Here is a 20,633-nt window from a genome sequence, read left to right as displayed (position 1 = left end):
GAAGGGAACTGGGCAGATAATCCTAAGATTTAGTTTGCTTTAAAAAAAAAAAAAAAAAAGTGAAGGGCGTTTGTCTCCCTGGAAACCACTTGCTAATCTCCAGAATATTGTCTCTTTTCAGGCGAAGGAGGTGGAGGAGACCATCGAGGGGATGCTCCTCAGGCTGGAAGAGTTCTGCAGCCTGACTGACATGGTGAGTGCCTGCCTGAGAGGCGTGGATTTAGGCCCAGGCCAGACTCCAGGCCCTTCCTGGGGTTTTCTGGGGAAGCCATTTTGGTGGTGATTTAGCAACCAGAAAGAATGGGGCAGCAGCCAGCGGTGAGAGGAAAGCCACACACACACTCTCTCACACTCTCTCGCTCTCTCTCAACACCAAGGCTTCCTGAGGCGGCCATCTTGGTAACGCCCATCCCCCCCAGATGGCTCTTATTCCACCGAGGAGCCTGGAGTGGGCCACCAGGTGGCACTCTCGGGCACCGATGCGGGGAGCCATTCAGCGGGGATGCTAAGACTATATTTAACTTTCGGCTCTGCACGGTCCGCCAGGCAAACATGGAGACAGCCAGGAAATGGCTTCAGGCCTGCAGGGCCTAGAGGAGCGTCCAGCCCAGGCTGTAGCCCGAGGCAGGGGTGGGCATCAGGTTCCTTCCCAAATCCTCTTGCTCTCTTCGCTTTTGCCTCCTACTCTGTTCTGTTGGATCAAATCCCCTTGGCTGGTGGAGAAGATGGAAGATGGTGCCTTAGGCCCAGAAGACAAGGTCTCCACTCCAAATTCTGTAAAAATCTCTAGATCCTTGTGTCCCCAGGATGGTAGCCAGCCAGGTGTGGGGCCCTGAGGAGCAATGATAGAATTTTCTAGAAACTTTCAGCACCCTGGGTTGAAGGCTTCTGCCCAAAGGCCCAAAGGGCAGAGTTCCATATTGTGGTGAGGCCCTGCCTGTCCCCGGAGCAGAGGAAGCCCGGCTGGACCCAGTGGGGTAGATTTGTGCCCCCGTGAAGCAGGTGTCTGGGGAAGTGTTTGTGAGAGCCCAAGGGTGTAACAGTAACAGCAGCCTCAGACATACTTGGTGCCGGGCACGATGCGAAGCGTTTTTCCGTGTCACCCCATTTCTCCTTGAAGCAGAGTGAGACGATGGGCGCTGTGTCATCCCCATTCATTCAACAGACCTACCTCATGCCACCCTCTGGGAACACAGCAGTGAACAAGACAGAAACATCCCCAAGAGGACCTGTATGTGTTTCTCTCTTGAGAACCAATTTTCTAGTTTGGGTGTGGGTCCGGGTGGGAGCCTGGTAGTGAGACAGACTTTATTGATTGATTTATTTAGATTTTATTTATTTATTAGGGAGAGAAAGAGAGAGAGCACACGGGTAGGGGGAGAAGCAGGGGGAGAGGGAGAAGCAGACTTCCTGCTGGGCAGGGAGCCTGACCTGGGACTTGATCCCAGGACCCTGAGATCACGACCTGAGCCAAAGGCAGGTCCCACTGACCCACTGAGTCACCCAGATCCAGGAGCCCTGAGACAGACTTTAAACAGCCCGGACAGTCCTTCCTTCATCACCAGCCATTGGACACCTTCCCTGACTGGGCTCCTTGGTGAACCTGAGATTAAAGAAAGATTCAGCTCTGTCTCCCATCCCCCCTGCTGCAGGAGTCCCCGTGTGACCAGGGCTGTCACCTAGAGTTGAGGCACCAGCCTGAAGCTGTGTTCAAGGTACAAAGGGAGACTGCAGAGGTTTTGAAGAGGGAGAAGAGGGTCTAGAAGGAACTGGGCATATGATCCTACGACTTAATTTGCGTTTTTTAAAAAAAAGAAGAAGAAGTAGAAGAGCAGAGGCGTTAAATTCTGCCTGGAAAATTGGGAAAGCTTTGCCGAACAGGTGGTGATTAATTTGGGGCTTGAAGAAGGAACAGAAAGAATTCAGCCGCTGGGGAGGGCAAACATCCAGGCAGAGGCACTGACCCATGGGTATGGTGTGCTGGCACAGTGTGGACCATGGGGACCCACAGGCAGGGGGTGGATCTGGAAGATGGGTGGACAGGTGACCTAGGGACACTTTGTTCTCAAGTTCAGCCATCCTGCCCCTTGAAAGGAGACCCACTCCCTGCCTGAGGGGAGAGCTTGGAGCAGGAGTCAACCTGGATGGGCAGAGGTGCTCGGCCACCCTGCCTTAGAAACTGTCAAGGCTTCCTGGTGTGGCAGGGGGGAGCCTGTGTGTGTGTCACCTGGAGTCAAAGGTGTCAGGCAGTGCTGACAAAGCCCACCCCTAACCAGAAGCCTGGAGATGCATTTATGCAAAGATTTTAAGACTGAGATCACACACGACCCATGGGCCCAGTCCCACCTGCAGATATGTTAGATGTTTCTGGAAGGAAAAGCAAAAGGAATTTGCTGCTGACATTTATAGAATGTCATGCAAAAAAATCAGGATTTCTGGCTTCTTTTGGAAGAGCAAAGATCTGGCTCCCTTGGGGTATGCTTGGTCCCACCTGCCCAGCATCAGCAAGGGTGGCTTCGTGTCCTCCCCACTGTGGACAGCATGTGAGCTCTCCAGCTGGTCACTGTCCACGGTTCCTATGGGGGCTCCCCGACTCCATGGCCACCTGCCAGGTATATCCGTCACGTGCTTGTGCGTTTTATGGCAGAGTATGTTTCTCTGTACTTTGGGCCCTATTGAAAGCAGGAAAATGAAACCAGACCAAGAGGGTCCTGTGTTTCAAGAAAGGGAAGAGAGTGGGTTTCCCATGGGAGGGAAGACCATCTCATGAGTTTATATGTAAACAAGTGTGCCTGCATTAAGAGAACATGTCAGGTATGATGCTTTTTTTGGCCCCTGCCACAACGCTCAGTGCTGACGCCATTTCGATTATGGAAATCCTCCTGCCCCAACGGGTGAGGCTCAGTTTACCTCGAGTGTGTGTCCACATGGCACAGAGAGAGGCGTCCAGCTCTCGCCTTGGCTTGGGACCTCGTTCTCTCTTTTGATCCAAGCTAGGAATAAGTGGGGACCTCGGGGGAGCAGGTGATGTCACAACACGGACACTGTCCGCTGGGTCCCTGCATTGGCCTTTGGAAACACTGATCACATTAGAAATCTGAGAGATGCCAGGCTCCCTGCACAGTCCAGAGAGAAGCAGCTCTGTTTCCGATCAAATCAGGCTCTTAGAAGCAAGAGTCCGGCTTCCTGTCAGATGTATTAGCTCCACGGTCACCCTGTCCCTGACCACTCTGTGTGGCTGGAATTCATGGCCCTGCGCCTACCACCTGTTTAGACCTTAGATATAATGCTAGTCACTGCCACTTTGAGCTCTGACTCTTCCTGCTCTGGGGCCTTAGGCATAGCATGTCCCCTCTTGGTGCCTTTCTTTTCCCTTCTGTAAAATGGACATAATGGTCCATAATGCATCACACTACCCCAAAACTTAGAGGTGTCAATCAACAACCAATGTATTGTGCGGGCAAGGGCAGGGCACAGAGGGGATGTTTCATCCAAGCCACATGCCACCTGCTGGGGCAGGGATTTCCAAGGTGGCTGCTTCTCTTGCTTGTGATGTCTGGGCTAGGAATGCTGGGTGGCTGGGGACAGGCTGGTGTCACTTGTCCCCGTGCAGCCTCTCCTCGGGGCTAGCTCGGGCTCCTGCAGCGGGGCATCCCGCCTCCCGCAACAAGCGATCCGACAGATAGGAAGTAGAATCTGCCAGTTCTCTGGAGGGCTCGGGATGGAAATTGACACAGTCTCACTTCTGTCCTGTTTTACCCGGTCGAAACCATCAGGTAGTACACCCAGATCCAGGGGGAGAGGTCCCAGACCCCTGTGTCCGTGGAAGGAATGGAAAGAATTTGTAGCCCTCTTTAATCTGCAAACCATGTCCTTCTCCTAAGAGTTGCAGCGCAGACTCGATGAGGCAGGGACGTGCCCATTACATCCTCTAGACTGCCCACAACAACAAAGACCGACAGTACCAAGTGTGGGCGAGCGTGGAGCCCAGAGACACCCGCTCACACGTCGGTGGAAGCGCAAAACGGCCCGGCCCCTTGGGAAACAGTCTGGCAGATTCTTACCAAGTCACACGTGCGCTGACCCTACGTCGGTCCCAGCAGCTGCAGTGCGAGGTGATTACCCGAGAGATGAAAATGAGAGTCCGCAAAGACCCGCACACGAGTGTTCTGAGCCGCCTTGTTCATGATGCCCCAAACCGGAAACAACCTTTTTTTTTTTTTAAGATTTTATTTATTTATTTGACACAGAGTGATCACAAGTAGGCAGAGAGGCAGGCAGAGAGAGAGGAGGAAGCAGGCTCCCTGCTGAGCAGAGAGCCCAGTGCGGGGCTCGATCCCAGGACCCTGAGATCATGACCTGAGCCAAAGGCAGAGGCTTAACCCACTGAGCCACCCAGGTGACCCCGGAAGCAACCTTAATGCAGAAGAGTGAAGTGGCCCGAATTCCGTGGGCGCCTCTCCTGAACGTGAAGCGGGGGAAGGAGTCAGACATGGAATACCTGGTGTCGGAAGCTGGGTCATGGTTCGCCCCAGGAGGGCGGTCGTGACCGGAACCTCTTCGGTGATGGGACGTCCGACACGTTGGCCGGGGTGGGGCCGGCACAGATGCGGACACACATACTCGTTCACCCCGCCGTCTGCTTGAGGCCGGGGCCCTTCGCTGGCCGTCATTTCCTATGTTCAGTTAAAAATAACTGCTTAGCCAGGTGCCAGGTCTGTAAGAGGTGACCCACGTGTGGTGGCTCCCAAGGTCACCGTCGTCATCACCAGAGCAGCAGAAGGTCGTGACACCCAGGAGGATTTGTACGGCCTTCAGCTCAGTGTCCTCTGGAGCTTGGGCCCCTTGTCCGGGCCCTACCTCCCTGGCAGGGAGCAGGCTCTTGCTTTGCTCACGAGGATGGAGAAAATTCCTTGTTGGCCTTGGCCCAGTACTTCCATTCGGCATTGGTAGGAGTTCTTGGGCCAAGTGCGCTTGGCTGTCCTTCCTGGAGGCCCTGAATCATCCTGGACAGCCGTCTTTGCTCAGTGAGAACCCCCGTGTCCGCTGGCCAGCTCTGGGGAGGTGGGAGAACAGGCTGGAGAAGGGTCTGCTGGGTGCTCAGGCGGGTCAACCTGGCTAGGGGTTCATCCTGTGGCAGAGGCTCAACCCGCATTGGCTCTTTGCTGACCTCTCTTTGCTCAGATGCGTGTGACATGAGCGTGTGAAGTGGGCGTGAGGACAGAAACGTCTTGCTTTCCTTTGACTCCCCTATAAGAAGAGAACACACAGGGTGGCCACAGACACCGGGGAGACTCTAGGGAGTGGTGGGGACGGATAACCAAAGGAGACAGCTGTCACCCAGCTCCAGGTGATTGCTGTCAGATGGGACATGGACCCAGGATGGCCAGGTCCTCTGCTTTTTCACAAGAAGCTAGATTTCTGAGCTTCTAAGGGAAATATGCCTCATTTTAGATTGTGGCGCCTGGTGTGGGTGCGCTTTGGTTTTTTCAGACGTGACGTGGGCTGTCTCCGCAAGGCCCTGCAGAACATGCGTGTGGACCTCTGATGTCACCGGTAGCCTCAGACCAACCAGGATGGGAACCTGCCATCTCCTGCATGGTAGCCTGTGACCTTGGGCCGGCTCATTTTGTCTTCCTGTCTTTGCTTTGTCCTCAGCCAGGAAAGGTTGAAGATAAAATCGGTTCTGAGTCACAGGACCCGTTCTCAGCATGTGGTGAAGGTTTGTGGAGCGCTGGCGTGGTGCCCCTCCAACCCTTATTTTCACCTTCCAGTTCCCAGCTCACAGGGGAGCCACAAGAAATGTTTGGGGGCCGTTCAGACCCTGAGGATTACTCTCTACTTTCCCCCACACACATGCAGCCTGCCATCCGGGCGGGTGTAGCTGGCTCCCCATTGCCCACGAGTCCCGTGAACAGGTGTCTTCAGAGAGGGGCCTTCTTGGCTGGCCCAGACCCTCTCTTCCTTGGCTTCCTTCAGAGCTGGCGGAGGGGAGGGATAAGCTCTGTGAATCTCCTCTCTGCACCATCCCTTCTCTCCGGTGGGTGGGTCACTAGGACCAGACCCTCCTGATTTTCTTTGTTCTCACCCTACTCGTTTCTCTAGAAAGTAGCAGAAAGAAAAGATTTGTGTTTGGTCCACCATGTTCTAACCCTGCCGTGAGTTATCTGCTCTTTGTTGCATCATCGAACCTTGGTGATTTCTCCAGTTTAGCCTTGTTGTGGGGAGGGCAGGGGGGAAATGGGTATGTCTCTAGAGATTTGGTCTTGGGGGAGGAAAAGGAGCATAGTGAGGACTTCTCCCCAACCAGGGTAAAAAATGCAGGTGCCCGTGGGAGCCAGGCAGGATCTGGACCCGAGTGAAGGGGTTTGGGGGTGAGGCATTAGGGAGGGATGGTGACTGTGTCCCAGAGAGCTCGTGCCCCACCTCTGGGGGAGCAGCCCCTGCTCAGCCCAGCCCTCCGTGCCTGGGAGACGTAGGCCCAGTGTTGCCACAGGGGCAGACTTTTAAGACACCTTGTAAAGCCGTGCTTAATCACTGGAGCATTTTAAAGCCATGTTTATATGTTTTGTTTTGCAATAGTTTTAGATTTATAGGAAGCGTGCAAGGATGGTACACAGGGTTCCCACATGCCCTCTCCCCCTGCCTCTCCCCGTCCCCCACCCCCACCCCGCCCCAGGGCTAGCAACTCGCATGGCCATAGCTCCTTTGCTGGAACTGAGAAACCAGCAGGGGCGTCTTGATTTTCATTTTGCAGGCTTGCCACAAATGCCCTCTTTCTTGTCCAGGATCCCACCTTGCTTTCAGTCATCCCCTCCACGTAGTCTTCTCCTCCGTGACTTTTCTGTCTTTCCCGGCATCTCATGACCTTGACCATTTTGCGGAGCTCTGGTCAGATATTTCGTAGAAGACCCTTAGCTTGGCTTTGTCTATTATTTTACCAGTGGTTGGCCGGGGGTGGCGGGTTTCTGGAGAGAATCCGCTGAGCTAAGGGGCCTTCTTGTGGCATCATGAGGGGCACATGGCCCCCGTGGTCCCCTTCCTGTAGCTTGTGTCCCATTGTTTCTTCCTGACAGACTTGCATGGTTTCATTTTGTCCTTCGGGTTCAAATCCCATATGGCCTTACATTTTCTGTTGTCCCGATAATTCCAGCTTCGGTCATTTGGTCTTTCTGGTTGGCTCCTGTGATCCTTTGACAAGCCCCATCCTTTATCTTTGCAGACGCTCCCTTACAGAGTGCCTGGCTGGCCCTGGTTGCCTGTGGACCACTGACGACTCTGGAGCTCAGGGTCATGAGTTTGAGTCTCATGCTGGGTGTAGCCATAACCTAAGGAAAAAAAAGTTTAAAAACAAACAACAATCACGTACATTCTGGCACCAGAAGATTCTCCAGGGCCTTGTCTTGCCTACCCCAGCTCTAGAATCAGCCATTTCTCCTAAGAACCCCTCTTGACTCTTAAAGTCAGAAATTAAGTCAAATTAAAAAAACTCAGACAATTTGCGAGCCGCACAGGGTGCATGTGTGGGCCCCACCCAGTCAGAGATGGTCTCGTTTAACCTCCAGAGCATTCTTTCAAGAGAAGTACTTGTATGGTACCCATCTTATAGACTAGGAAACCAAGGCACAGGGAGGTCAGGGCTAAGACAGGCCAGGTGGCATGATGCTGGATGCCAGCCTCTCAGAACCTGTCTGTGCCCTTGTGGGGCCAGGGCGTGGGACAGGGGTGTACCCAGGACAGTGACTTGGAGCCAGGTGCCCAGGGAGACGGCAGCTCTGTGACCAGAGGAGGGGAACCAGGAGGGGAGAGTTTGGTTTTGGACACTCAGGGGATGGGGTCGCTTCTGAGACCCAGGGAATGGGGTGGGGAGTGTCATCCCGCAGGGCGACAGGAGCAGAATTCTAGGAGGACCACAAGAAGCTTCATACATTTAGGCAGGAAAAGGAGGGAAAACAGAAACAGTTTTCCAATCATTTCTGAAATTTCAGAATTAATTTCTGAAATTTAAAAAAATGTATTGAGTTATCGCTGTGTTTGTTATTTCCTGCTGGGTAACACACTGTCCCAAAACTCTCGGTCCTCACTACCTGGCAGCGCCGGGGGCTCAGGCCGCCGCCAGGTGGTCCGTGGGGTCCTGCTCACGCAGTCCTGCTCACCTGGCAAGGTGTTGGTTCACCCCAGGCAGGACCGCGGGTAGCAACAGCAGCGGTTGCGTGGCCTCCATTCTGCACGGGCAGGTGGCTGGAGGCTGCCCTCTGTCCCCAGCCACGCAGCCTCTCTGCCATGGCAATTGGCTGGCAATGGAGAGGCCAGGTGAGAAAGAAGATGGGGGAGGGAGGGAGCACACATGAGCAAGAGAGAGAGAGAGAGAAGGCCAGCAAGCTGGAGGGACAATCTTCTGGAACCTTGTCTCCAGAGTGACCTCTCTCCTTTTGGCTGAGTCCTCTCTGTTAGAGGTCAATCTCCAGGGCTGATTCCTAGTCCAGGGGAGGGGACCCCACAGGAGGCAGTAGTCACTGGGGACCATGTCAGGCGCCGCCTGCACGAGCCACACCAGGCACTCCTGCCAGACGTTGTCTCCTCACTGCACGCCAAGGAAGCAAGGACCACCGCGACTGCTTCCCCGTCCAGAGAAGCAAAGCAGGGCTCAGAGGGGTGCAGTGACTTGCCACAGTCGCACCGCTCACGGTGGGTAGACCCGAACTCACACACCAGGCTGAGCCCTGCGTCCAGCTCCTAGCGTCCCCACCGGTGTTCTCCGACGGTCCCTGCCACGCCCCGACTCCAGCGCGGCTTTGGAACTTGCCTGAAAACACATTCCCAGCTGACCCCACACAGGGAGGGGCCCAGGAATCCGCACCGGGCGGGTCTCCCTCGGGGGACCCCTGATGCTCCCTAGCATCCCAGAGCGAGCTCCGCCGCCTCCCTGCTCCGAAAGGAGATGCTAACGTGGAGACGGTCTCTCTCTCTCTCTCTCTCGCCAAAGGGTTAGGCTTGGTCCTTTGGCTTTTGAAAAAAATCGAGGCCTAGGTGTCCGATTTCGGAGATCAAGGGAAACATGTGGCTTTGTAAAGGTCATAGGCACTTTTGGAGCGCTTCCAAGCAGAAGCAACATGAGATGCTGTGTGGGGGGGACGCTCGGCGCGGCGTGGACAGACACGGCGCCCTTGGATCCACGGAGCTGCGTTTTCCATTCGCGTTGTTCACGGACGTCAGTAATCGCGGTCAACTTAGTACCGTTAATTTCAGTGCAGTGACAACTCTCAACTTGGGTTCCAAGGAGACACTAGGCTTCTCTCCATTGGCTCCGGCTGAGTGGTTCGGAAAACGGGGCCCTTCCGTCGGGCACTGGTATCGTCAGGTGTTTGTGGGGGAACCAACTGGTGGTTCAGTAAGTAACAGCTGGGTAGCTCTGGGGCCTGAGAGGCCGTGGGCTTGGCCCCCACCTCGGACTCTGGGCTGTTCCCGGGCCCATCCCTGTGCAGGACGCCACCAGGTCTCGGTAGACCCCGGCGGGCCGAGCGGCGGGCAGGAGCCTGGGGTACCCGGGCAGGGGGGCTGATGACCTGTCTTATTTCTTGCAGATCAGGAGTGACACTTCACAGATCTTGGAGGAAAACATCCCGCTCCTTCAGGCCAAAGTGACAGAAATGCGTGGCATCTATGCCAGAGTGAACCAGCTAGAGGTGGGTCCGGGACTGTGAGCTTTCTTTGTGAGATCCGTGGGATCATTCTGGGTCTTTTGTCCTGTCTTCCGAAACGCTGATCTGGCCTCGAGAGTGTCAGGTGTGGAGACCCGGTGCAGAGGCTTGGTGGCAAAAGAGGGTCTGCATTTACGTGGTATTTTTTAAAAATACGACAAATACAAATTTATATAAAGTACCCCACTTAAAAATCAGGGTACTTTTAAAAAAGAAATCTGACTTTTAAGCTGCTTTTGTAAAGTCAAAGCTTGGATAGCACTTAGCCCACATTTCTTTAAATACTTTAAATACTTTAATCTTGAGGTTTACTTCTTGAGGTATAAATACATAAAGTCTACACATCGTAAGTGTATGGCTTAGTGAATTTTACACACATAAACTCCCCTATGAGGATGACCCACATTGAGAAGCAGAACGTTTCCAAGCCGTGAGCTGTGTTTTTGTGGAGCCAATGGCAGGCACCCCTCAGGTGGGGCCTGTGTCCCGAAGCTGACCGCAGTCCCCACCATGCCCTGTTGCCTCACTGCTGACTTACATCACCTGCATCCTTTTTGTGGAAGCCCCAGCAGATACCTCAGGGTATCTCCTTTTTCTCCTTGCTGCATTACAAAGTCGGCACCCTCCCTGTCCCATCTCCCAGAGGGCGAGCATAAACTCCAAGAGGGAAGCCACTTTCCCAGTGTCCTCCCACTGATGCCTTGAAGCTGAGACTTTCGCTGGCATCTGCTGGAGCCCAAGCTCTCCATCATCCTGGGCCGCTCCGCCTGGGGTCCTGGATCCTTACACAGGAAAGAACCCGGGAGGCTGGGAGGAGCTTGCCACTTAAGCGTGGTCGCCTGGACAGAGGGGATGGGAGCACCGCCCCCCCCCCCCGAGCCACGGAGGAAAGGAACATGGCAGTCCAGCCTGGGGTTAGCAGAGAGTTAAACTTCTTGTCAGCAGAGGATGAGGCAGGAATATAATTAAAACTTTGCCCTTGGAATAGCTGATTCATTTGAATTTTATTCCACACATTTGACAGAGGAAAGAAAATGTGAAGATTTGAAGCCCTCCCTGGTTCTCTCCTCCTCAGGCTGGCCCGGCTCTTCCCTGGCAGTCAGTCCACTAATACTGAGGACCTACTGTGTGCCACTGAGGGGCTCTCCCAGTGAGACAGGTGCCATCCTTAGCCCTGCTCCAGCAGGAGAGACCCGACCTCAAAGCACTGCTGTAACAGTAACAGATAACCACAAACCTAAGGGCTTAACACAACACGGATTTGTAGCTTACGATCCTCCCGAGGCTGGAAACCCAAAATGGGTCTTACAAGCTAACACTGGGCTGTCAGCAGGGCCGGTTCCTTTTGGAGGCTCCAGGGAGCCTCCGTGTCCTGGCCTTGTCCACTGTCCAGAGGCAGCCTGCTTTCCTTGGCCCACAGCCTCTGCCTCTCCTTCCGCCCGACTCGTAGCTCCTTCCAGACTCACTTTTACTCTGCCCCTCCTGCTTCCCTCTGACAAGGGCCCTGTGACGACATGGGGCCCATCCAGACAAGCCAGCATCGCCTCCACATTTCAGGATCTTTCATCCCTTCCGCGAAGTTCCTCTTGCTCTGTAAGGTGATCCAGTCATAGGTTCAGGGGATAAGGACGTGGACCTCGCTGGGGGGACATTCAGGTGCTCGGTGAGGACCACCGCTGCTCTGCTGGTTGTTGGCACCGGCCGAGAGCAGAGTCTGTCTGGGACGGCTGCTCGCCGCTCTGCCCAGTTGGCCGCAGACCCCTGGCTGTCTGGGGGCTGGGGCGGGGGTTAGGGCCTTCCAGGGAGCTCAGGACCACCCTCAGATCAGTGCCACCTACCAGGAGGGGCTTGGGGACCGCAGGGTGACCCCTCAGGCAGGCACTGGGCCTTTCTCAGGTTTAGTATTAAAAACGAACCATACAGGGCACTTGCTGCGAATCAGGAACCCCAAGTGCTTTCCCAGGGAGAAGGCACTCTATCGGCCAGCAGCCCCAGGAGCCAAGCCCTGTTATTGGTCCCATTTGGGAGAGGAAGCAGGGGAGGCACAGAGAGGGGAGGTGGTTTGCCCACGGTCACACAGCTGGGAAGTGGTAGGGTTGGGGGGTGCAGACATCTCCCGACTGCTCCTCTGTGCCCAGTGTTGGCTCTCCCGGCTGGCCAGTGCCCTGGTCTGAAGCCGGGGCCTTTTGTCAGAAGTATTTACGCCCATCAGCACTTACCAATACGTTCAGAAACAAGGCGGAGTTTCCTCTTTCCTCCCTTCTTCCCTCCCTCCTGATAATGAAAGTCGCACATTTTCATCCTAGAAAAGACGAGATAGGTGTCCCCCCTACTCCCAAGGTGCAGCCCTCAGACCGATGTCACGAAGGGGTTGCCCTCCTGCTGCCCCTGCCCCGCCTGTGCCGGAGCCTCCCTGAGTCGGGCATCTCCCTGGACGGCGGGTCCTTCAGCCTCAGGAACATGCATTCCTCGGTGTCCCCTCATGCTCCCCACCACATTGGCGTCACCACGGGGAGGACAGGGAGGACGGACACCACGGGACTCTGTGCTGGGTTTCACAAGCTGATGCCTCTTGGCTGGGGGGCAGCTCCCGGGCCCCGGGACCCCTTGTCTCCCGTCCCCCCGAGATCTCATGAGGCTCATTGGACCTTTTAGCTGGCCCCACCGGCAGCCTGGGGTGGCAGCCATGCCACACCGTCTTTTTGCTCAGGACGCCCTCGTTTGCACATGCTCCCCTCCACATCTCCACCATCCAGCAGAGCCCCTGCAGGCCGACCGGCCTCCGGGGTTGGCCTCGTGAACAATATGGACTCCACACCTGACCTTTCAGGACCCACATGCTAGAGGCAGATGGGTTATGAATCAGCAGACAGGAAGTTCAGAAGGGCTCAAGAGGGCTAAGAAGACAGGGACATTGGGAGTCTCCAGAGTGCCGGGGGCTGTGGTAGATGAGGTAGTGAGGGCAGGCCTCTCTGTGGAGGGGACAGTCAGGCCAGGGCCTGAGAGAGGGGCCGTGTTCACCCCACCAAGGACAGAGAGCAGGGCACAGCCTGGAAAGAGCAGGTAGAAGGGTCCTGTGGCGAGTGGGGCCTGTGTTTTGGAGGAACCCAAGGGAGGCCTGTGTGCCTGGTGTGCAGGAGGAGGAGAGGGCAGGGCTGGGTATGGGGGGCTCCTGGTACACCTTGGGGGCCATGAGCTTCCTTCTACTGAAGGGAGGCTCCTCTGTAGGGCCCAGCCCTGAGATGTCCTCCTTCTTCCTGCTGAGAGAAACTCTCTTCCAGTCCACTGTGGTTCAAGGGAGGCCCACAGAGGTGAGGCTCTTCTGACGCAGCTCTGGAGTCGCTACCTTTGGTGGCCTTAGCCATGTATGCATGCAACACACAAACACATTCACACACGTGAATACATGCACACGCAAACACAGGCACACACACGAACACAGATACACACGCGTGAACACGCACACATGTGAACACAGACACACACGTGTGCTCAGTGTAGAGAAAGGCATGCAGAGAGACCAAAAGTGGGTTAAATTTTTCTGGGCCTACACAGTATTATTTTTTTAAATTGTGAATTTATTACTAGTGTGGATTAAAACGGGAGACTTCTCATAAAATCAACAATTTTTTTTCAAAGCGAACCCGGACATTTGTTTTTTTTCTTTTTAAGATTTTATTTATTTATTTAACAGACAGAGATCACAAGTAGGCAGAGAGGCAGGCAGAGAGAGAGGGGGAAGTAGGCTCTCTGCTCAGCGGAGAGCCTGATGCGGGGCTCGATCCCAGGAATCTGGGATCATGACCCGAGCCAAAGGCATAGGCCTTAACCACTGAGCCACCCAGGCACCTCGAACCCAGACATTTCTCGAGCTCAGTGTTGCTGATCACCTAACTGCTTAGCAAGGTTGTTATTGTTCGTAGTCAGGACGGCAATATCAGCACTGTCTCAGGGATAAGGAAATTGAGGCTTGTAGAGATTAAGTAAATTGCCAGAAGGCACGCAATTAGTAAGTGGCGGAACCTGGATTCTAATCCACAAAGTCTGACCCCAGACTTCTCTCCCTCCCTCTCCATCTCTCTCTCTCTCTCTCTTTTTTGCAACTGGGAATTTTGTGTCAGAGGCCCTGCATGGAGTGGCCCCTATGGGCCTGGACCCAGCTTTCTGGGCCGTCCTGGCCTCCCCTCCGCCCTCCTTCACCTGCTAGTCTCCTGCCTGCCCCGTGCGGCCTCTGAGTGTGACTCTGAAAGCCATCAAGTATGAAAGTGAGCATTTTGGAAATTTCTAAAACTCGTTTCTAATACAGAAGGCTTTGAGGTCTGGGGGAGGTGCCCCGAGTCCCCTCTCGGCCGCTTGTTGGCCAGGCAACCCGACCTCTCTGAGTCTCAGTGTCCCTCTGCTATGAAACAGAGGCTGAAACTAGGGTCCCCATGGGGAGAAGGTGAGAGGACATAGCAGAGGTGGCCGGGCCTCCCGCGGAGCTGTTACTGCTACAGTCAGGGTGTCTGAGGATGTCCTCCGCCGAGCGGGCCCTGGGTGACCTCCTCAGGAGCCCGCAGGCCACCGCGAGGGAGGGCCTGGCCTCTCCACAGGCTGGGACCGTGTGGCCAGGACTGTGCCCCAGTCCGTGGCAGTGGGGGCATCTCGGGCTCTCCCTTCTCTCCGCCAGGCCTTCGTCAAGATGGTTGGGCACCACGTCTCCTTCCTGGAGGCCCACGTGCTTCGGGCCGAGCGGGACGATGGGGCCTTCTCGCAGGCTCTGCGGAGATGGCTGGGCTCCGCCGGGCTTCCCTCCTTCAGGAGCGTGAGTATCTCCCCACCGCCTGCCTCCTCCCCGGCCCCAGAGTGGGGAGAGGGGCTCAGGAAGTGAGAGTTCAAAGGGCACATCTCACTTCCACAGACAGGAAACGGGCGTCTGGAAGGCTGGCTGAGGGAGCGCTGACCCAGGGCCCACGGGGGTTGGTCGTGGGGCAGCTGGAGTGTCTCTGTCCCTCCCTTGAGTAACTCTTCTTGCCCTGAGGTTTGAGCTTCAGTGCTGTGACCACTCGCTTATTTATCCAACCATTGAGCACCTGCTGTATACTGAGCACTGTGGTCCTTCTGGGATTACCGCAGTGAGCAAGGACAACCCCTGCCCTCCTGTCCTGTCTTTATACCCCTAAGGACAGGCTCAGGGTGACATTCAGAACTCAGGGTGGGTCCTTCTCCTGAAGGCACAAGTTACCCTCCAGCAGACCAGAGGGGCCGAGGTGGTAGAGGGCTGGGGACGTGGGGTGCTGGGGGATGGAGGGCCAGCCTGCTCGTGGCCCTTTGTACCTTGCAAAGGTCTCTTCCCTCCACATCTCGGCTTCTTTGGGATCCTCCCTACAACCCCAAAGAAATTATTGTTTTATCCCTTTTACCAATGGGAAGCCTGAGGCCAGACTGATTCTGCAGTGGAGATCTTCAGTGTTTAAGACACACCTGTCTTTGCCACTTGTTATCTGCTGGCTTCCCAGTCCAGGGGACACTGGGCAGTGTCTGGACATATTTTGGTTGTGAGCTGGATGTGGGGTAGGGGGTGCTGCTGGCATCTACTGGGTAAAAACCAGGGGCAATGGGGCACCTCAGTGGCTGAGTCTGTTAAGTGTCTGCCTTTGGCTCAGGTCAGGATCCCAGTGTCTCGGGATCGAGCCCTGCATCAGACCCCTGCTTCTCCCTGTATACACGTTCTCATTCTCTCTCAAATAAGTAAGTAAATCTTTTTTAGAAAAGAAAGAACCCAGGGGTGCTGTTAAACACTCTGCACCGTCCAGGAAGACCCCCCACGTCAGAGGCTTCTCTAGCGTGCACCTGAGTAGTGCCAAGTCTGAGAAACCCCGCCCAAAGCCGCCTCCGGTCATTGTCACCATGGTTCCTGTCAGGCCTCTTCCAAGTGCTCCATCTGCTGGTTTCTGGGGCACCTCTTCTCAGACCAGTCTCTGGAGGAAGGACCTTTATCATCACCCCCTGCTTTACAGATGGGGAGACTGAGGTTCTGGGAGGAGAAGGGACTTGTGCGAGGCCACACAGCCCGGTGTGGCAAGGCAGGATTGGACCCTGGTTGACCTGTCTCTGGGGCCTTGCCCTTCACAGCTCAGCCAGCTGCCCTGTCCTGCCCCTCAGCAGGGTCTCTCACTGTTCCTGGGGCCTACCTGGGGGGTCCCCTCTCCGCTCCTCTGACCCCCTGCCTGCCTGCACATCTCCACTTTGTTGACCGTGTTCCAGGCACTGCTCTAGGCATTTCGTGGGTGTGGATTCATTTGCCTTTCCCAGATGTCACGTGCACTGGCCGTGACCATGATTCCGACCGGATAGGAGGTGCAGTGGAAGCTCGGAAGGTTTCAGCAGCTACGCTCTCGCAGCCCACCAACAGCGTTTAGCTGGTGTACTCCGTCCTCTTTGGCCAGGCAATGTTATTTCAGCGGTGTGAATTGGGATACCTGATCAGGCTTCCCTATCTAGTCCCTGCCGGGACCCCATTGCTCCATTTGTCTTACAGCTGCCTGAGGCATGTGCTGCTCTCTTGCCTGCCTCCAGGTGAGTCACTCGCCCAAGGCCAGTAACAGCCAGACAGTGGCCTCGCAGAGCTCATGGTCTTGAAACTCCTATTAATCCTTTAGAGCCTAAGTTAACACCACCTCCTCTGAGAAGCTCTCTGGGATTGCCCCACCTCCAGGCAAAGGCTACCTTCTGTCATCGAACAATGATGAAGTCCGGAGCTGCTTCTCTGTCCCCCTCTCCCTTGAGCTGTGGTGACTATTCCTTGGTAAACAGGAACCCACCCAGTCACGCAGTGCTCTGCCCACCGATGTTCAGAAGTACATCGGGGGAAAATCAGAGGACTGCCCATGGCCTCCAGCAAGACTTCTAACAGTGGGTTCTTTTGGGCCCTTGGTCTTTGCACTTTCCAGTCTTTTGCTGTGATCTGCTGTTGTCCCCATGTGGTTGGCCCTAGTGTCCCCATTTAGATGTGGAGACTAAGGCTGAGATAGAGAGTCATATATCTGAACTCAGTGCTGGGGTTGGAACTCAGGCCCGCAGGCCTCTGAAACTGGGGTTCCCCTGCCCACTCCTGCAGCAGGATCCCACGTAGGTGTGGCTGGGCATGCTGGGACCTGCGCCCTCTCATGTCTACCAGCCAGCGGGAGGGGGGGCCCCCAGGTTTACCTGCGGTGACTTGTTCCAGGAAGTGCATTCCAGCCAGGGGTGGTGAGTCATTCAGCAACCCAGCAGGTTCAGCTTAGCCCCAGGAGAGCTTTGTCTGGGGCAGGTGGTGCCCATTGTTGTGTGCACGCGAGTGTGTGCAGACCCAAGGATGTCCAGGGCTGCACCTGCACTGAGGGTGTGAGCCGGAGGAGCCCTTCTAGCACAGTGGTCGTCACAGCTCGTGTTGGGGCCCTGACTCTGCAGGCACCAGATGTTCCCCCCCGGGAGGTAGGTCTGTCACTGTCCCTATCTTACGGAGGAGGAAACTGAGGCAGAAAGACTCAAATAGCTTGTCCACCCAGAAAGTCGGGAAGCCAGGATACAGATCCGTGAGTGCAGCCTGGGCTCTGGGCAGGTAACCTGCTCCGCTCAGCCCTGCACTCTCGCTATGCCCGGTTCTGGACCTGGGACCGCTGTCTGGGAGATGGGGGCTCTCGCAGAGTACGGGGTGGGTTCCCCCGAAGCCAGGATTCCACACTGGGCTCAAGCCGCTTCCTCTCAGTGAGTCCACACAGGCCTTCCTCCCCTGCACAGTGGGAAGCCGCCCCTCACAGCCCCAGATTCCATCTCCTGCCCTCATTCACCCTCTTTAGACTCCCTCCAAGGGTCCCCAAGGGTCCCTGAGGGCCCCGTGGAGTGAAGGACGAGACAGGGGCTCTCGGTCTCCCTTGGCCCTGTGGGAGTGCTGGCAAGGGGTCCCGTCCCTCTAAGATGAGCCATAGCACTCCCCCAAAATCCCGCCAACCATCACTGCCCCCTATGACCCTTCTGGAGTCAGGGGAGGGGTGGGAACACTCTCATGGGGCCCAGGAGGGAGGGCTCTCGGCCTTCATCTCTAGAGCTGGGCAGGGGCCTTTCAGGGTATGTTTTCCCTATTCCTGCTAGTCCATGAGCTGGAGCAGAAGCTCCTCGGAAGGCGGGGGAGGGGGGGCGCACACAGAGAGAAAACTGGTCCTTGTTTTTATTAACTTGGCCAGCCCGCCCTCCCTCCTTTCCACCCTCCTCCTCTCCCTCCTTCCTCACGTAGCTGGGGGCCCAGGGAGGGTACAGGGTAGCTGGGCCGGGGTCTCCCTGCACCCCAGGAACAGGGCCGGGAAGTGGTCCCTCTACCCCCAAGCCCAGGGCCAGGGACCCAGAGCAGGGTGCTGGCTGTGGCCTTGGCTGGCCTGAGGACAGCACCTCATCGCCGGCTCGCCTGAAACCCAGGCCTTTTACCTCTGACCTGAGCCGCCCGAGAAGCAGGCCATCTGTCCTCTGGCTGAGATGAGGGCAGGGCTGGCACCTCAGGCCGCCCCCGGCCCAAGAACGTGCGTGGTTCATGGTAGGATTTCACTGCCGACGCACATGTGTGTGCTTATGGGATGATGGTCTAGCTTCATGCTGTGCTGCGTTTCCCATTACACTTTTACACTGATTCTTATAACGTTCCAAGATTTTTACCTTATAACCTTTGGCTAAGCATGACACTTCTCTTGCGGTAGCCAGGCCCCCCCGTCTCCGGCGAATTGTAGCTGTGTGCATGGGCAGGTCCCTCGGCCTCCGGGAGCCTCAGACCGCTCAGCTGCTGGCTCACGGACCAGAGCACGACCAGGGACGTTCAGCCTGCCAGGGACCTGGCTCAGTGTTTGATGCAAGGGGACGAGGGCCTCCACCCAGGCAGTGGGAACAGAAAGGAAGAGAAAGACTCCAGAACTCTCCGAAGGACGGTTCTGAGTCTGAGCATCAGTAGACCCGAAAAGCCGGCTCTGCCTGGACATGAACGGAGTGACCCAGGACAAAGTGTCCAATTGTTCAGCGGGACATGGGTATCGTGGCGATGGAGACACAGAGCCAGGCCAGTGGCGGCACGCGCTGTCCTCAGCTGGTCAGTGCCCCAGAAGGTGGGGGTGTGGGGTTGCTGCTTTTATCCCCATTGCACAGGTGGGCCAACTAAGGCACAGAGAGGTTCAGTAATTTACCCAAAGTTACACAGCTGGGCATCTGGATACGAACCCACTTTCTTAACTCTGTCCTGCCTTGCCTTAGGAGAGAACTGTGATCTCTTCCCTCAGAGAGCCTGGTCTCGTGGGAAAGAATACAGGCGGTGACCAAATCCTAAGAAAATTCAGTATATAGTCATTTCGAAAGGGGGCCCTGGCTTGCTCTGAGGGAGCCAAGGATGGCCTCCGAGGAAGGGCCACGTTCGCTGGGACCCAAATGATGAGGAAGTCCGGGTGAAGTTGGGAGAAAAGGGCCCTGGATGGGGAGGGCACGTGGGGCGGGGCAACGGCAGGAAGTGCTGTGTGGCTTGGCCGAGGGAACAAAGGGGACAGTTAGGGGACATGAGGTCACAGCTAGGTTAGGCAGTGTCTCAGGCCACATGGAGGTGTTTTATACTATTCTGAGGGCAATGGGGAGCCATGGACGGGTTCATAGCAGGCAAGGGACATGGTAACTGTTTCGCTTGGAGAACCACCAGGCTCCTTTCCCCTTAGCTCGGGCTGGCGTCCAGGGTCGGCCTTGTTGTGTTGAGACCTGAACAGTGTCATGTGAGAACCGAGTGGGGCAAGTGGTACCGTCTGAGCTCCGGGGTTCAGTTGGTAGGAGCGAGAGTCCTTAGCCTAGAAACATCGCATGCTGTGCCCTGAGCTCGCCAGAGTCCTTGCCTCCCTGGGCATCAGGGCCCCTGTCCAGTCGAAAGTGAGAACAGAGGCTCCAGGTGGGGGATCCAGGTCTCCTGGATGAGTGTCTGGTTCCAGGGACCCCACCTGAGCAGACGCTGTCAACCCAGGTCAACACAGAGGGCCCCTCGCTCCTGGAGATCTTTCTAGATGTGTGCGGGACTGGAAGTGTGAGAAGGAGCTGGAGCCACAGGGCCTTGGAAGGGCCTCAGAAGGGCATGGGAGACAATGTCGGGTGTCCCCGGGGCCCAGGCCCTTCACGGCCCCGTGGCCATCCCCGGCGTCCTATGGACCACACCAGGCTTCCTTCTCTGCGCTGGTGCCTGGAGGCCCAGAGCAGCCCCACTAATTTGTTTGTTTTGTTTTTCGTTGAGCCAAAATATCTTGTTCAGGAGGTGTCATTTTGATTCATTTTCTGGTGGATCAGAGTGTGATGCTTTCCAAGGAAATCTCTTTGGCTAATAGCAAAACCACTCGGGGCCAAGTCATGACACCCACACAGAACCAGGCTGCCCAGGGATGGGGGGGGACTGCAGCCCGGCCTGGCCCCTTCCTCAGCCGACAGATGCCCAGGGGCAGCCCAGCTGTGTGTGGGAGCATGTCTACCACCCTGACGTGGCAAGGAGTAGTGAGTGGGACCCGCAGGGGACTGCAGAGCCCCCACCCCACCTAAAGGGGGACGGATTGTCTGGCTGCTCAACTATATTCTCCCTGGGATGACCTAATTTTCCTGTTTTGGAGAGAAAGCTAGACCTCGAAAGTCTTCTAAGAACGTTCTTTTTTTAAAAAGATTTTTATTTATTTATTTGACAGAAAGAGAGAGAGATCATGAGTAGGCGGCGGGGGTGGGGGAGCAGGCTCCCTGCTGAGCAGAGAGCCAGATGAGGATGTGGGGCTCTATCCCAGGACCCTGAGATCATGACCTGAGCCGAAGGCAGAGACTTAACCCACTGAGCCACCCAGGCACCCTGAACCTTCTGATGTCTAAAGTCAGCAGCAAATGTTTCTAAATGGTAAGCACAGTGGGGAAAACCTATGGCGCCTT

General features: G+C 55.9%; 1 protein-coding gene across 2 annotated transcripts in view; it reads left to right on the top strand.

The window, feature by feature from the left end:
• BCAS4 (breast carcinoma amplified sequence 4) overlaps positions 1 to 20,633 on the top strand; it is a 55,529-nt gene that overhangs the window by 14,930 nt on the left and 19,966 nt on the right. For both annotated transcript variants that reach the window (XM_032878978.1, XM_032878979.1), the window contains exons 2-4: positions 122 to 193; positions 9,585 to 9,686; positions 14,371 to 14,505. In XM_032878978.1, coding sequence (XP_032734869.1) covers positions 122 to 193; positions 9,585 to 9,686; positions 14,371 to 14,505 — 309 coding nt within the window. The remainder of the gene's footprint in view (positions 1 to 121; positions 194 to 9,584; positions 9,687 to 14,370; positions 14,506 to 20,633) is intronic.

Source organism: Lontra canadensis, unplaced genomic scaffold (assembly GCF_010015895.1).
Source record: "Lontra canadensis isolate GAN:19392208 unplaced genomic scaffold, GSC_riverotter_1.0 scaffold65, whole genome shotgun sequence".
NCBI lineage: Eukaryota > Metazoa > Chordata > Mammalia > Carnivora > Mustelidae > Lontra > Lontra canadensis.
The sequence above is the reverse complement of the archived record's forward strand: the minus strand, read 5'-3'. Positions and strand labels throughout refer to the sequence as shown.